This window comes from Leguminivora glycinivorella, chromosome 8 (assembly GCF_023078275.1).
Source record: "Leguminivora glycinivorella isolate SPB_JAAS2020 chromosome 8, LegGlyc_1.1, whole genome shotgun sequence".
NCBI classification, from domain to species: domain Eukaryota; kingdom Metazoa; phylum Arthropoda; class Insecta; order Lepidoptera; family Tortricidae; genus Leguminivora; species Leguminivora glycinivorella.
The window spans coordinates 8427187-8445313 of record NC_062978.1 but is presented as its reverse complement, the minus strand read 5'-3'; the positions used below and the strand labels follow the sequence as shown (position 1 = coordinate 8445313).

General features: G+C 37.3%; 1 protein-coding gene across 1 annotated transcript in view; it reads right to left on the bottom strand.

Moving 5' to 3' along the window:
* Window positions 1–17228: 17228 nt before the first annotated feature.
* LOC125228502 (proton channel OtopLc-like) overlaps window positions 17229–18127 on the bottom strand; it is a 48574-nt gene continuing 47675 nt past the window's right edge. The window contains exon 15 of the mRNA XM_048133089.1: window positions 17229–17567. Within this exon, the coding sequence (XP_047989046.1) occupies window positions 17247–17567 (321 nt within the window). The 3' untranslated portion in view covers window positions 17229–17246. The remainder of the gene's footprint in view (window positions 17568–18127) is intronic.

The window sequence follows — 18127 nt, the reverse complement described above, 5'->3', positions numbered from 1 at the left end:
ATAGAGAGTCACTCTTGTCAATTAAGCGGCTGAAATAAAATGAAATTGTGGTAGGTAGGTATTGCAGTGACAGGTTGCTAGCCTTTTTCCCACACCGCAATGAAAAATATAGTAGACATTTATTGCACCCAAGGTGGAAAAGGGGGTGGTGAAATTCTTAGCCCGTCACCAGAAAGTTGAAATTCTGATTCTGTATATGTTTTCAATAAAAAGTCCATGATTTTTAGTCGGTTAAGAAATTACGGCGTTACTTTAGTAACTAATATGTGTGATATAAAAAATAGCTCGCCAGCAAGTGCACTGGCCGTGTGAAGGCGTGCAGGCCCGGAAGCGCTGTTAAAGGCATTATTACCCGGACGGTCGCGCCGCAAATAAATCGTCTACCGGCTCTTTCGATTATCCTCAAATCTTCATTACACCGACGTATGCCTTGCGTCCTAGCTTGCACGTGAGACATGTGCATTATCGAGTCAGGTTTAGGTACTCGTATAACTACTATACACTCTTGCTGGTTATTTAATACATTTATCGCGTTCTCATTAAACTAATCTAAATTTTATTGATATGGGTGTACATACGTGTTGCCTGAAATAAAACTTTATTTATTTATTTTATTTAAACGTAAATACCCACATTGGTTATGGGCATTTGCTATAAATACATTGATATATCGTAAACACTGTATACTGCGAAAGGTTATTAGTTAAAGCACTTTATTAGGATATTTTAATAGCTATTCTGATAAAATATCAAGCGTTGTTGTAATCTAAGTTCTCGGAATCGTAGTTACATACTTTTTGTGAGCCACTTAGATCTTATTTTATTAACAGTATGGTAACAGTCAACAGAAAATATGCATGATACTTGTAAGGCCGACAAAAACAAGAAAAAACAAGTCAAGTTTTCCTGAATAATTATATCGTTGTAGCTAGTTGTAGAAAATGACAATAATTAACTAAAACCTCCATAAATATTAACTTATTGTACCTATAAAAGTGTTTTTATAGATTTTTGCTTATAATAGGATACAAAATATACCATGTAGTAAAAATAAAAAAAAAACTGCTATATAAGAGTACCTTCTTGATATTTCGTGTTCAAAACTTTAATAAGAATAACATATTATAAGTCACACCGATGCTCTAAATGTCTCCCATAAGTGTAAAGACTTAATTACTAATCTCACTATTATTGCTGACTGTACTGCCGAACATAAATACAGCAGAACGGTTAACGAAGTCGGAATAGAGAAAACATTTTGCTCCTCATTACTTAGTTTGAGTTACAAGTGCGTTTCGCATCAAAGCTTAATAGTTATTTTGCTCGAACGCTCGTATTACGGATTGAACATCGCAAGAAAATTTCACCCGACATGTTTCCAACTCCGAGCAATGAAACTTAATAACAAACTTTTAATGAAACACTGTTAGTTGATCTCTGTACGGTGTTTTCATTAAAATGATTTTAAAGCTTACTTTATTGACATGCAGCAACTTTTCGGGTTTTGCAAACTCATGATACAGGGCTATTTATTTTATTTATATGGATATGACATGAATAATTCGTGAAAGCCATACTTTCTAGAAGATAATGTACGTTACCGTGTATGAAACTTCTTTCTGACTCTTTTGATACTGTAAGGGCTACTTGCACCAACGAAAATGGTGGGTTAACCCGAGGGTTGACCTGACCCACCATTTTATATGGAATTTGACAGATGACAGCCCACTAACCTCGAGTTAAATGTTTGGTGCAAGTGGGCCTAAGTTAAGCATAATAGTGCGGTAAATAATTCTAAAGATTTTCCTTTCGTAATGATCCGCTTCGTAAATTATATTCCTATCGTTATAAGAGTAGTATTTAGTTATTTATTCATTTAACTTTTTTAGTAGTTGTTGTTAGAAGACGGTTCTGCTTGACAAAAACTTGGTTAAGGATGTTATAAGGTACAGCGGGATAATTTCGACTGGGGGACAAATGCAACTGATCCATTTTTTCCATGTTTTACAATTTTTGCATTATCAAATTGAGTGTCCACTGGTTATAGTCAGTGGATACAAAAACTCAACTTAATAGTGTAATAATGGAAAAAATGGATCAGTTATAATTGCCCCCCAGGTGATATTTTCCCCGCTGTACCGTACCTATATTATTATTATCGAGGTCCATAAAATGCGTGCCGTGTGTGACAATATTCACGGCCCTCCACGCTTCTCGACAGTGGCTACAGATCATCTACAATGAGTTATTGACATTTTAGTGTACGTTATACGAGACGAGTAGAGATCGAGCGATAAAGAGTGCTACGATAAGCTAAGTAGGTACCCAGTTCGCCGCTCGACATTATAGCCGGTCATCCAGCCTAGCCAAAAGCCAAACTAGTGACTATCGCTGACGATACGTGGCGATGCAATCGCAGTCTGGCTCTGTTACGCCACTACAGCCGGCCTAGCTGAAATTACATTCGTTGACGCTAGACGCTGATCGAATCGCAGTCTTGCTCTGTCGTGTCAATACGGAAGAGCAATAGCAAAGACTATATAACTCCGTATAGACAGATAAAGTCTAAGAAAAAAACTTACCTCAGTACCATACTTGACATTATAACACATATCAAGCTAAGAATATGGGCCAAATTTTCAAAACTGAGGTTCAAAAGTTTTAAGCCTGTGTCAAGAGATGGCAGTCTATGCACTGTGATTACACATTTTACGTCGACAGTAACTCTCTATAATACTCGATCCTCTTTGGTGATAGAGATAGCAATATATACAACATCGTTATCGTAAGCGTTTCTGCATTTGGCTGCATACCCAGAAGAGCAATTGCTGCGAAACGCTTACGGCTCAGCCACGACATTGGGCTAAGCGCGACAGCGGTGAGCGGCAGGCATACGTGCGAATGAAAAGTCCCATCGCACTGTCTCGCTCCAATATATGGCCGCCGCTCACCGCTGTCGCGCTTAGACCAATGTCGTGGCTGAGCCGTTACGAAAGCTAAGCGAGAGTGACATTGGTATCCAGTTGACAGACATTTTCCGGCCGGTTGTTCGGTGGTCACTTTTAACAGCCCGTTACCATCCGGTGAACTGCTCATAGTACTCATCAGCCCCTTCACGCCAAAATCTCATGGTATAGGCTCAAGTTGCGGCCGGCGGTAGCCAGCGGCCGGCGCGCCCACCGGATATTGATTTACAGCGGCCATTCGGGCCCGGTTCCGGCTGCAGCGATACACTGCCACGTGTGCTTTGTGTGCCCAATTACTTTGTAATTCATTTAAAATTGCTAGCATGGCTCATTAAAGATGAGTGGAGAAAAGTTCTTGAGGACACAAATTACCTGGACTGGGGAAAATTTGGTTAGCTAGGTCCCCCTTTTGTAACATGGAATTTCGTATTTGTTAAAACAGACAACTGTATTAAAATAAAAAAAAATTAACAGCATTAATTAATTATTATTTCATGTGCTCTGCCCACCCCTTCATGGGACACAGGCGTGATTGTATGTATGTATGTATGTATGTAATTAATTACTCGTTAGATGTTAAACGATGTCTAACTTACTAAATAAATATTATCCCTATAGTATAGTTTGACCTGCATATTACCGTCAGTGCAAGCCCGGTAGAGAGGTGGTTAGGTATACTATCAACATGAGTATTTAGCGGCGTTCCGCGCCTAAAGGGTCATTCATTAAGCAACCAACCAACCATCCTTGTCGTCTGGTGCCGGGCTACGAATTTCGCCACCCTTTCCTTCCGTGGGAGTCCTAGAAGTTGACTCTGGGATTTAGGTTCCATTGTGATGTGGGCGATGGGCTAACCTGTCACTGTGATATCAACCTCCGTTTCTTTCAACCCGCCTGCGAAAAGTAGCACTGAAACTTAAGCAATATCATGTGCTCTGCCTACCCCTTTTGGGAATACAGTGTATATATGTATGTGTTTTATATCGCCCGGTATCCTGTACCATGGCAACTATATATATATTTGGAAATGCTTTGAAAAGTAACTTACTGCACTTGAAGCAGACCCTTCTGTATAAAACAGCCACATTTGTCCAGAGTGAGCAGCTAAACAGGCCGCCGTGTTCATGAGTAGGGATAATAGGTAAATCCAAACAGTGTGGGAATCGTATAATGCTCGGTAAACGTTTGATATGATAAATAACATCACAGGCCCGTTTCAAATGGATGAACCGCATACGGGACCGTGCTTTCACTGTGAAGCTATTAATTTGGACAGGTGTGAAATGGATGTGGCAATGTATTTTATCAGTCACTAATATATTTGATGCAACTTTAAAATTAAAAATTAACCGATAACAAAAAACTTATGTGGGACAGACAGTGCAGGCAGGCAATCATGCGATAAATGATATAACATCTGGCAGGCAAGTATGGTCGCGCGATAAATGATAAAACAGCAGCCCGGCCCTATCGCGCTATTTGTAAGTGCGTTAGGGACGTCCCGATGTTTTATCGTTTATCGCGCGACCATGATTGCCTGGCAGGCCGTCTCTTTCGCACTATTTGTAAGTGCGATAGGGACGGCCTGATGTTTTATAGTTTATCGCGCGACCATGCTTTCGGTGCAGGCGTAGGTAAATTGGTAAATAATTGTAAACACGAGTGTGATGTGTAAATAATACGAAGGCAAACATCTACTATATAAACACTTACACCGAGCAAATCGGAGCTTATATGTTTTTTTAGATGCTAAGATAATTTTTAAAATGAATTAGGTATCTATAGGTACTTTTAACTTTTTAATACCTACAAAATACAATCCAATAATGTGAATTACTATTTAAAAACAATTCATTTCGAAGTTCATATTAATAGCCTACTAAATATTCTATTTGACTATTTCAATACTACTTTGATACTACTTAATGTAATGATATGTTTTATGCATATATAGACCATAGGTTACAACTAGCTTAAAACTAAATATAATAGAAGAATCAAATTAAGTGTCTTGACACTGTAAAGGGGTGCCACTCATTTAAAAAATAAAATTAATTAATAAGCACTAATCAGTAGCACTGGTCCAGATCAGTGCTTAAACACCGGACTTCTTATATCGTCATTTTTGTTCTAGAGTCCAGTCTTCTCCAGAAGGAGGCAACGCGGGTTCTAATTATCGAAAAAGTGGAATTCTGCAGTGTTTAAACACCGGACTCATTATACTTATATCGTCACCCACAGCTGGGAGACATACCTAAGCAGTACGCCTTAAAGAGTTGGTCTTTACATCTTTGCTACACTTAGAAAAGCGTCTAGCGAGCATGTTACCTCTGACAGCAAGAGCCCTCCGCTCGCGTTCGATATCTTCGTCGTCATGCAGCCGTTCCGTCAACAAATGTCCTAAATACTTGAACCGCTCAACAACATTGATCTTCACTCCGTTCAGATACACCGGAGGTACGTTGTCCGGTCCAGAACCCGACGCGAATACCATCATCTCGGTCTTGGAAACATTATATTTCAGGCCGTGTGCATTAGCATAATGCTCACAGACCGAAAGAAGCCTCCTCATACCCTTGATTGAGGGGCTGAGCAGCACCATATCGTCCGCATAACTCAGGTTATTCACGCAAACATTTCCCACATAATCGATGGAATCAGGCGTTACTTTGCGGAAATCCATGTTAATCGTAAACTAGAACTTTCCTTTGCTAATCCGCGAATAGATAACGTGCAAGTCAATCAGTGCTAACCTGTTATAATTACTTGCGTATTTTTTACATGCAATTAATTTTCCCACCCTCCCACCGCAAAAATAAAAATAAATACGCAAATAAATATAACAACCCACCACCAAAAATACAAAACTCGACACGTGTTTCGCCTCTCTACGAGGCATCCTCAGGAGCTGATGTTGACGGTCCGAAGTCCCGAGTCAGTTGCGGGACTTCGGACCGTCAACATCAGCTCCTGAGGATGCCTCGTAGAGAGGCGAAACACGTGTCGAGTTTTGTATTTTTGGTGGTATTTGTAAGTGCGATAGGGACGGCCTGATGTTTTATAGTTTATCGCGCGACCATGCTTTCGGTGCAGGCGTAGGTAAATTGGTAAATAATTGTAAACACGAGTGTGATGTGTAAATAATACGAAGGCAAACATCTACTATATAAACACTTACACCGAGCAAATCGGAGCTAATATGTTTTTTAGATGCTAAGATAATTTTTAAAATGAATTAGGTATCTATAGGTACTTTTAACTTTTTAATACCTACAAAATACAATCCAATAATGTGAATTACTATTTAAAAACAATTCATTTCGAAGTTCATATTAATAGCCTAAAATGAAACTGCTCTCAAAAAGTAGGTTAGGTAATAATATGGGCAACAATTAATATGGCAATAATTGCTTATGGCGTTTGGATATTATAAATATTCTATTTGACTATTTCAATACTACTTTGATACTACTTAATGTAATGATATGTTTTATGCATATATAGACATATAGAGGCAAGTAGTTAATGACATAATGACACATCTCTGTTTAAACAACCATTTACCTACATGACAGTAAACAACATTATCTGCTTTCTGTTGAATCTAAAACATTTCTAATTCCACGTCACCATGTTTCCGATACGGCCCGGGACGCGGGCATGATTCTCTCACTCGACAGATCACCTGAAAGTGTACCACTTAATAACTCACATCCTCTCGCGGTTCACTGGGCAGCCGCTGGATCGTCACATATCTCTAAATACGAGCGGCGGAGCGTGGCGCCGCGCCATCGGATTACGAGGCCTTCCCCGTGCCTCGGTGATTAAAGCAAATTATGCCTCTTTTAGATCAGCGTATGTGATTTTGAACACTAATTTGTTGGTGAGAAACACAGGTGGCAATCAATGTAGCGCTTCAATAAAGGCCTACAAACAGTTGAGTTAGTACTATAGGTAGGAATCCAATAAATTTAATGTATATCCTCTCAATCGCTAATGATGAATAGGTACATACCTACTGCTTAGGTTACAAATTTAAGCCGAGAAACGATAATTGTTAAGGTTTTTTTTTGTTACTCATTGTTAAGGTTGATTTCTTTTCAAAACTTTGATCATTCCAAATGATAAAACGCTTAGCATTTATTAAGTCTCGTAACGAGTTATTTCTAATCTGCCCGTTTTGCATAAACTTTACATTGTTTATATTGTGTTAGCGTGTCTATGGTTTTCGCCTAACAAGATAAAAGTACAAGGAAACTATTGAAGAGTTTAATAATATTCATTGAGCCCGGGCAATTTTCCGGGCGAGCGGCGTCGCGTCTTTGATCGGCCCGACTACTCCGGGAATAGTCGAATTGATCCACTAACTATGGCAACTAAGTAACTGCTTGTACAAACTAAATACAAGTTTAAAATATTCTTGTAACTGTTATGCGTAAAAAGTTTTTAATGTGATTAGTATTGATCAATTTGTTGGAGAAGTTTAGATTAAAAAGCTTGAAATACGTAGGTAGGTGTGCACGAAACAATATTTAAATATAACATAATCATAGGATATAGATATAACATAACATGATAAAATTGATAAATTTATGTTCACAATTGGTTTTGAACAAACCGCAGAGGGATATTTATCAAGCAACATCACTAAAAGCATTTTCGAAAATTCTTGTTCCCCAAAGTAATTCAATTTTACACCCCAAATAAGTGAGTCGCGAACACGCGTGTGGCGGTAAACTGGTCGGCAAGGGTTGCCGTCTTGCGCCGCCTTTACACATTATTTCCGGACCACCCCATTATACACAGCACACTGATCACATGGACCTATTTGGTTCAACTAATCACTTCGGAGGTTCATTAGATAATTTTGTATGTGTAATTTTCTTAACTCCTTTTGATAACCAACGAGGTGTTAAAATGCCCATACTTTACCAACATATTTTATGGTACCTAAAAATATTTTACAAATACAAATATTGTGATAGTTTCTTCCTGGGAACTTAAATATAGGAGATTTTTGGGCGGAGATTGCTTTTAGCCGCGGTGATATATTAAATCTATCGCAAAGTGTTGGTTGTTGAGTTATTTTGTCGACGTGAAAAATGCTTTTACTAAAAGCCCACATTTTACTTTATGTAATAGGTACCTATACTTCTATGGGTCATTGTCAAATATTATATATAGTTACCGCTAAACTGAATTCTTTAAAGTGTTTAGTAGTTATAATAGAGATGCATTAAGACTTGGAGTTAGCCTTGCAATATCTCAAGCAATAATTGTATTTTTTTATACTTAGTTTGTATTATTTTCAATCCTACGTACAGTCAACCAATTGGAACCCTAGGCTACTCTACAACCATGTCAAAATGACAAGCAGTAATAGATTTCTTACAATCTGAATTATAACTTAACTATGACATAGTTCTACAGTGGGCTAGGGTTCCAATTGGTTGACTGTACCTACTCTGATATCAAAATGATATGAGTCATGTTACTTATATTGCAATTCGAACGTATTTGACATGTAAATTAAATATATTTGAAGCAAGTACTCACTTACCTAGATATAGGTAATTTATATGTGTATGACGCGGTGGAGGTGCTCGAAACTAAATAACATTCTGTCATTATTTATATTGGCATCTTATACATATATCTGATAGGTTTAAATTGGCCCATCGGTTTACACGTTAGACTGAAAGTTGATGCAATGATAACATAAAGGTGATCAGTTATTGGTCAGAATCATTACTTATTAGTCATGGTTGCCTCTTGAGCTTCTAACTATTAATTTAAGTATGTTACGTTATCATATTCATCCTGAGATGTCAGGCGATAAAAAACGAGACCACGGCAACGACGCAAGTTTACACGCACAATGTCTTCTACCGCAAGAAACTTTCAAGTTCCGTGAGTATCGTATAAATCCTTGATTACGCGCGAGTTTTCAATTTAATTTCAATTTAATTTTAGCTCCGAAGAAACGAATTTTCTTTGCAATAAAGAAAGATAAACTATTACATGTTTACACGTCTCTACATTGAAGTTAATAGTGTTGCGGAGTGCATTTAGTGATCGAGTGGGATAATAAGTCGCTTACCTTGAGGCTGTAGGGCCCTTCGGCAGACGGAGCACCCTCGACGCGGCGCTACACTAACAGGTATGTCGTCTATTGATAGACGGACGTGGAGACTCTTCACGTTTGTTCCGCACGGCTTGTGGCAATCTGTGCCACTTTGAGGTGTTCTTTTGTACGTAATTGGATGATATTAGTGTAGTTTCACTCATCAAAAAAATATTTATCTAGGACAAAAATTGACCGCTTTAAACTACTTGGCGCGATGGCTTCAATTTAAGTTGGTAGTCAATATATTTGTGGTGAATAGCTAATGAAGTTGCATCATAACTAATGTTTTATATATGAAATGGAAGTTTTATTTTGGGATATCGTGTTATGCGATTTCAACGATGTAATAATAACGGTATTCATGTAATATACATTTCTAGTCTGGCAACTTGCCTCTGAAAATTGAATATGTGACCGATTTAGATTAATAGATTCAGATTCAGATTGTATGGGATAAAATTCAATTTGTTTAGTAGGTAATACTACACTGATCGGATTCATATAATCGTTATGAAGCACTCGGGACTAAATGATGTACCTAAAAATAGTTGTATGCACAGATTAGTTTGAAAAAGTAAGTATTTATGATCTCACTTTAGTCTCTTTATTTTTTTTTTCAATTTTCAATCACTGTTTTTTTTTCTAGGTCCATAGATCACGTGTGCCCCGACCAGGCAACCAGGCGCGTGTGCGCAGTGTCACGGGTCGCAGGGGCGCTTCCGTCGTCGCGCCCTTCCGGTCTGCAATATCATTGCCACGGCTTTTTAACCTTAGCCGGCTATTCTATTCAGTCAAACCAGTTTAACTGTTACCCTGCTATATATATGACTATTGTGGCTATAGAGATCATAGATCAATAGTCTAAATCTTCGTGGTTACTCGGTAAGCGATGGAAATGCTAGCTTGCGCGCGCGCCTCGAGCGTGACCGCTATCCATTATAATATCTCATTGTCCTGAACCATATGTGCACGCAGAGCGAACCTAACTGTCCATTAAATAAATGTATCGAGAATTCATGTATGATCAAAACTTGATTTTAGTTAATCTTTTAATGGATAACAAAAATTAATGTAACTAAGTAATTCGTTGTTAAACGCTGCTATGGTAATAAGAGGACCATAAACCAATTAGGTAGCAGCTAAAAAGCTGAAAAAGCTTTTATAACGTAATTAATGCATTCAGTTAAAATGACGTGAAAAACAAAGGGGTATCAATTAAATCGTGACACGCTAATGGCCAGGGCCACCTGAGCTGGCGTTTAAAATATTTACCTTTATTGAAGTTATTCAGTAATTTTATATTTCATCAATAAACTTACTTGTCGGACTATTTGAGGTCAGTTCATAGGTAATCATGATATAGATATGTAGAAAAGTATATCAATTTGGAAATAACATACATACATACATACAATCACGCCCGCATCCCATAAAGGGGTAGGCAGAACACATGAAACCACTAAAGCCTCAGTGCCACTCTTGGCAAATAATGGGTTGAAAGAAAACGAAACTGTGGCATTGCAGTGACAGGTTGCCAGCCTCTCGCCTACGCCACAATTTAACCCATATCCCATAGTCGCCTTCTACGACACCCACGGGAAGAAAGGGGGTGGTGAAATTCTTAACCCGTCACCACACAGGTAGGAAATAAACTAGAAAAAAACTCAGTGCATGATATGATTCGTAGACATTATACCTACTTGTAGCAGATAACTAGCTATCTACATATAATTAACTAAATACCTACGTAAATGTAACTAGGGTAGATAACCGCAGCACACAAAATGTCTATATTCATGTGGTTGAAATTCGTCAATAGTACTCGTTATTCAGAGAAGGTCGGAAACAATTAAACAACAGTGGCATTGGTCAGCCGAGCGCAGATCCGTGGTGCGAGCGTGCCCTACTGCTTCACTCGCGGATCACATGGACCTCGCGTAACAATTGACAATATTCATGAAACTTATTGGGGGCTAACGTATATTTTGAAATCAAAAGGATGTGTCTTCGTTATCCGTCGTATCGTCGTCTAACTCGCGCCAATGCTAATATGAATAAGTACGAGCGAAAATGCAAATCGTAATAAAGTGGCACAATTTGGATATCAAAATGTGCCGTCTCGCGTTTTGCCGTTTCAATTTCACACACGTACGTTACAAAAATTAAACCAACAGCAATACCCTAAATAAATACCTACCTATATACCGGTATTGCAGATCAAAAAAGGTCTCTGTTTGCATCGACATACCTACGAGTACATAGACGTTAGACGCCTGGAAGTGTGTCAAGCCAAGTTCAAAAAGTAGAATAGGCAGTTTCCTACTAGTCAAATCAGTTTCTTTTTAAGAACTGTCAAAACGATTTGCTAATATGGAATTAAGTACTATGAAATACTGAGGAGTGACGTCACGGTCAATTAATTTACTTTATGTCTTTCTCTTTGACTTATTAAATAGAAATTATGTTTAAACATAACCACTGTCCATATTTTTCTTCTAATCATGTGGTGCTTGATTTCGTGCACTGCATAAAAATATTTTCTAGATGGTGATTACGCCGTGGTCAGCTTTGGCCATAAAACAATTGAGACATAAGTGAGTGCGAAGTTAAAATTCGCTTGGGATGTAATTAAAGTTCAGGATTTTTCATAGTTGACAACTTGATCATAACATCACAGAAGATACATGACATTTTAATGTCGTATCTCTGTCTATATCGATATAACGCAGGATATTATCAAATCAACGGGTCAGTTTTGCAAAAACTTTCTGACCTAAACATAAAATAAAAATATGAACCAATAATTGAGGCTTGATAAATTTAATTGTCAGCGTCCAAAAATATCCTTGTACTTCATTTATAAACCTACCAATAAATTAGAAATGCTTTGACGAAAGCAACAGTGTAGTACACCCGACTATGTGGATAAAGTACACAGGCTTCGACACACAGCGCGCGCCATCGTGGCCGTGCAAATTAAACTAACTTTAGCAGATACGGGACTTAAAAATACTCGTTTTATTAGGTACTTTAGGGTAGTTCTATCATTTCGTGCAAATCATATGTTTGTTGATATAAAACATATACTAACTCCTAAATTAATTTCAAATATTTTTTATATGTTGCGTAAGGTTCATAGGTATACTTTGCATCTAAAATGAATTATATTATTGCAATATAAAATATATAAATAAAATATAAACATGCTAAAACCATTACCAGTTAGAACCTAGATTTATAGATTCGAGAGCAAATTACATAACTATTACATGCATGTACTGCTTTAATTTAACCTCTTAATTTAGATGAAGTACTTATAAGGGAAAAAAAGTTTGGTGGTTTATACAGTATTAACATTGATATTTATATCCACCGCTTCAAAATATTTTTGTACAGAAAATAATTTCATTACCATAAGTTTAATTTGCAACAATGGAATTGGCCAGTAGGCATTGCAAGTGTTATTCTATACGACGTTCGCTCTGACCGCGATCACCACGTCAGTCGGCCAGCAAACAGTGAACAGGACGGACGTGTGCCATTTTTTTATAAAAAAATATATCGCGCCGGAGATTTGGATTTGGTACGTTTTTTCTTCATTACCATTTGCACTGTTTTGCTATTTATTGTTACGTGTTTTATTGAACTATGAATATTTAAATAATGAATATTCTATTCGAAAGCTTAGTGAATAAGGGTGATTCTCTGTAAGGATGTTCAACAAACAGTCCCCTGGCAATGATTTTTTAAAATATTTATTTATAAAATCAGAAATAGTTTGTATAATTTAATTAAGGCAAATGGGTTTTATTAAATTATACTAACTATTTAGGATTTCATTAATAAATATTTCAAAAAATCATTGCCAGGGGACTGTTTGTTGAACATCCTTACAGAGAATCACCCATAAATATACCTAGAATAGCATTTGCTTTTAAAGAGTTAATCGACAAAAGGTAAATAAAACTCATTACCATTCTTTTAATTACCGTAATTTACTGTTTACTATAAAGAGAATGGTAATGAACATAAAACGGTGGTAATGAATTGCAGTATTAAATTCATTACCATCATTTTATGTTAATTACCATTATCGTTTATTAGCATGCTCCTGACTATCGAAAGTAACAAGTAAATATTCAAAACTACGGTTTCAGTAGGTATATTTAAAATGGAACATGTTATTATTAATTACTGTTTCTCTTTTTTTGTGTTTTTGGCTTTTTTATTTGACACTTCATTACCATCAGCGCATTTTCATTCCCATAAATATCTATCATCATTACCATTTCTTATGGAAAAATCTTTTGTTCATAAATCGGTAAATTTTGCGTATAATAGAAAATGCATTATTGATAAATGTTTCTTTTTCATAGTTCTTACCATTACCACACAAAAAAATGGAAATTAAAAAATTCTCCCAAATTTTGCCGATTTGCACGAAATGATAGAACTACCCTTTAAGGTCTACAATGGCAATATATCCTTTATATGCATAGCTCGTGCTGCTCTCATTCTCATGGGATATTCTATTCGATAATATCAAACGGCCGCTGCCAGCATTAATATTTGTCATGCCCATAACAGAGTAACTTTACGTGCCCAATATACAATCAATCAACGCCACTTGTTCACGCACTTTCCAAATATTCGTATAGTTTGAATATTTTTACTAGTCTTGCGCTTGTTACCTAATCCTTTGCAAGAAAAAAGTATTCCAGATTCACTGAACTTTTCCTTCCTACAAAAAAATAGACGCGAAAACGATGCGATGAAATGTCATTTGATTGCGAAAAATATCAGGGAAGAAAGTCCAAAACTTCTTTCAACTATTTTCGTCAGTGACGAATCTTTACTCTAACCTATTTAATCTATGTTTCCGCTACCTAACTAGTTTGTATCCTAGCTAAGTGCGCCGGCTCTACGGCGGTAGTACTTAACCTAATATTCGGTAATTGCATCAAGGTACAGGCATTAATTAACTAGCTCTGGGTTGGTCAGCTTAGACGCCGTATTGAGACGTGCTTTGTGGTTATGCTCAAACGCATATCGTGAGTAACTACTCAATCCGTTTACCGCGTGGCTACGGGCGTGGTCGGCCTAATATTGAATCTTGACCACGGTGTTTATATAAGCTGTTTATTTAGACACCTGTAATAATTCTCGAGGTGAATATACGATGAACTAATTTTACTACCTACGGGACCAATCCTGAAATGGCACAAAAAAACAGTGGCTCTTTCATTCGTTTTAGCTGTCTGACATATTACATATCTATGGTGCAAGGGGGGAGGTAGTTTGAGGTTTTTACCATCATTAAAATAGATCACCTTATTGGCTTTTAATACCCACTTACCTGTCTGTCATTTTTGGACTCTGTTCTAGTAGGAAAATAAATGTGAGGTAAATATGTACATGTATTTTATATTCAAGTCTTACAGCTAAAGCTACACAAATAGCAATACACCGGTCAAATCTTACATGAAAATCGGCTAAAAAAACAAAGTGTGATGTAAAGCTGGATTTTTGGTATGTTATTTGGAGTCCTTGGGGGAATGTAAGACTATATTTTGCAAGCAAAAAAAAAGTGTGCTAACTTCGTAATTTAAAAAAAAAAGTAAAAAAATCGGACTTTTTTTTGTTTTTATTTTTTTATTAAAAAACTATGCGTTTTTGGTCAAAAGTTGCTTTGTAATGTTGAAAGCGCATTAAATTTCAAACAGTTTGACATCTTTTTTATCAATGTCCGTCAAATAGTTTTCGAGATATGAAGCGTCAAAAAAGGTTAATTTTTGACGAATTTATAAAATGTAGCATTTTGCCAATATTTTTAGACAAATATCTGCAAAATACTTCATGATATGATATTGCAATATAACATTGTATAAAAATTATTTTGCTTTAGTTTTAGTGCAAATAAAGGTCAGTAAGACGAATAGTTACTTTGGTAAACAAAAAAAAATCTATAAATAGAGAAGCCAAGAGTGTGGTAGATTGGTCAAGGTAAAATAGTTTACGGTAAAAGTTTTAGGTTGAAAGTGCTATCTATTCGATCTTACTTTCTTTGACATCCGTTTATCTGAAAAAATTGTCTAAGCTAACTTTGCATCGATATGACTATTTCTAGATGAAGAAATAAAATACAGTAAAATTTTGAAGTTTAGTAAATTAGAAAAATAAAACAGAATTAGTTACATTTTACTTTTTCCTTTTTGAGGGTCCTGGTTCTGTATCTTGATGGCATAACTCCTGTAGTGATAGAAAGTCCACTTGAGTTGTATTTGACCACCAATTGCTGTTGAATAAACTACGGGAAGGGAAAGCGCCCACGCCAATTATTAAGATACTGGAGAAGTGGTACCTATTCCCAGCAGAAGAACGTAGTAAGATGGAAGTCAACTCTGTCCACAGCCAGCGGGCTAAACTGTGGCGTGAGACAAGGAGGCAGTATGTCTCCGGCTTTCTTCAGCGTGTACGGATGGGCTGTCGCATGTTTTGACCAGTACCGAGGTTGGCTGCTCCATCAATGGGCAAATGATAAATCACATCGCATATGCAAACGATATGGTCCTACTAGCACCATCTGTGGGAGCTATGCGTGAGTTACTTGCAGAATGCGAGAGATACGCCAGCCAGCATAACGTGAGATACAATCCGGACAAGTCTGAATTTATGCTCATGGAGGCAGCACATATGCCCACACATGTACCACCTCTTTTGCTTGATGGAGTTCAATTGCGGAGAGTACACGAAGTCAAATATCTTGGCCACATCTTGTTGTCCAGTTTAAAAGACCACGAGGACATAGAAAGGCAGAGGCGAGCCACCGCAGTAAGGGCAAACATGTTGGCTAGAAGATTCGCCAAATGTAGTGACAGCGTAAAAAGACAGCTGTTCCTCAGTTTTTGTACAAGCGTGTATACTGTCGAGTTATGGTCCGACTACACCTGCGCGGCGGTGAGAGACCTGCGCGTGCAATACTACACATACTATGTACTGATATTTCGTTAAACGGAGAATAGTATGATTCGGACACGTCCACGACAACGCTCGTGAGATTGCATCGATGTTATTGACCCTCAGTGATATGCTTTAAAAACCAGTCCGTACAAGAACAATTTCGGAACAATCTGATTCAATTAATGAGGGTTTTCTACTCGTAAATATTTTTTTCCGCCAAGCGGCGATCCTAAGCTCTTTCTGACCGTAAACTTAACTTACTAAATAAGTGTTGATTTGATATACGCAAATATGTGTCTGAGTAATACTTGAACAGCCCCCAAATAATAATAATAATTCGTTCTCCGCTACGCCTCCTGTAAATATATGTAAACTATCCCATTTGGCCATTACCATCCACCGATTATTTCTGATCCAGTTATACTAGACTTATGATATAATCCTATTTTTCAAATAACTGGCACTCTTTTGGTCTTAAATGAAAGCTAGTGAAATTTTCTACATTTTCATTTTACAATTTATGTAATAGCCTGAGTTGTTTTGCTGATATCTGTCTCAAAATATTAGCAAAACGAATATTTTCATAGAAAGGGGAAAAATGCTCTTTTTTGACGCTTCATATCTCAAAAAATATTTGACGGACATTGATAAAAAAGATGTGAAACTGTTTGGAATTTAAGCAACTTTTGACCAAAAATGCATAGTTTTTTAATAAAACGGCAATAACCAAAAAAAGTCTGATTTTTTTACTTTTTTTTTTAAATTACGAAGTTAGCACACCATTTTTTTGCTTGCAAAATATAGTCCTACATTCCCCCAAGGATCCCAAATAACATACCAAAAATGCAGCTTTACATCACACTTTGTTTTTTTATTTCTCTTTTTGACCAGTGTACAACTTAATTATGTCAATTTAAAATTTGCAAATCAACGTAAAAAGTGTTTTTCTCAGGTTCGCCTTAATTGAAATATGTATTAACATTAACTACTAATACCAACTAAACTTGTCTATCTATCTACCTTCTAAAACAATTACTTATTAATTTTAGTGTATTTAAAATAATTCTACCAGGTAATGATCTTAAGACCTAAAAAAATTATAAAAAGGCACGTTTCCACTACATTTCTAAGTTATAATGTAAAATTTAAGCCTACATGCTCACGTTTTTTGATGGATAGCAAAAAAAAGTGTTCTAATGTTCCGCCCCAGGTTTGTAAGCAGAGTCCCACATATCCACAAAGCAGACGCTGGAATGGAACCGGTAGAACATGATGAGCGGCAGACTGATGTGGCCGAGTATGGTCCACGTGACCTTCCCGTAGTACGCGTACCGCTCGTCCAGGCTCTCCGGGCTCTTGTACGAGAACGTGTTGAGCAGCCACATGCCCACGTTGGCTATGATGAGGAACATGAGCAGCTCCCGGCCGGGTTTGGTGCGACGCAGCTTGCGGCTGTTGCTGCAGCGACGCAAACCGTCCACTAGGAGCGCCGTTTGGAGGACCACTTGGATCATCTTTAACAAATAAATTGGATTCTTTAGGTACCTACTACCTAAAGTACATTCAACGGCAATAACATTGCACAAAAAGATATTGCATAAGTATCTGACACGCAGCGTGTCCGATATTTGTGCTGCCTTCCTTTTATGCGATTTTATTGCCGGTGACTGTACTATTCATATTTTTTAGGTATTAAAAAATCACAGAACCTAACAATCCTCATGTAAAAAAATGATTTGTGACTTTTTGCTATCATTAGAATAATACATATAGGTGGAGAGGAAAGCAGAGCGACCATCTTGGCGAACTACCATCTATAACGGTGTTAAGGCATTTGAGGATAACCGCCTCAAAACCTTAGATGAAAAGCGCCAATTACGAAAAGAGAGACCTAAGCCCTCCTACGTGTACACGTATAACTCCGCTGGCGAACTTTATTGCCACCCGTGCCAGCGAGTATTTAAAAGCAAGTTCGGCCTGGCCAGCCACATGAGAGCACACGCAAGGAAACGTCCGTAAGGCTTATTTAGGGTCGCCGTCATCGAAAACGATGAGGAGGACTATATATACATAT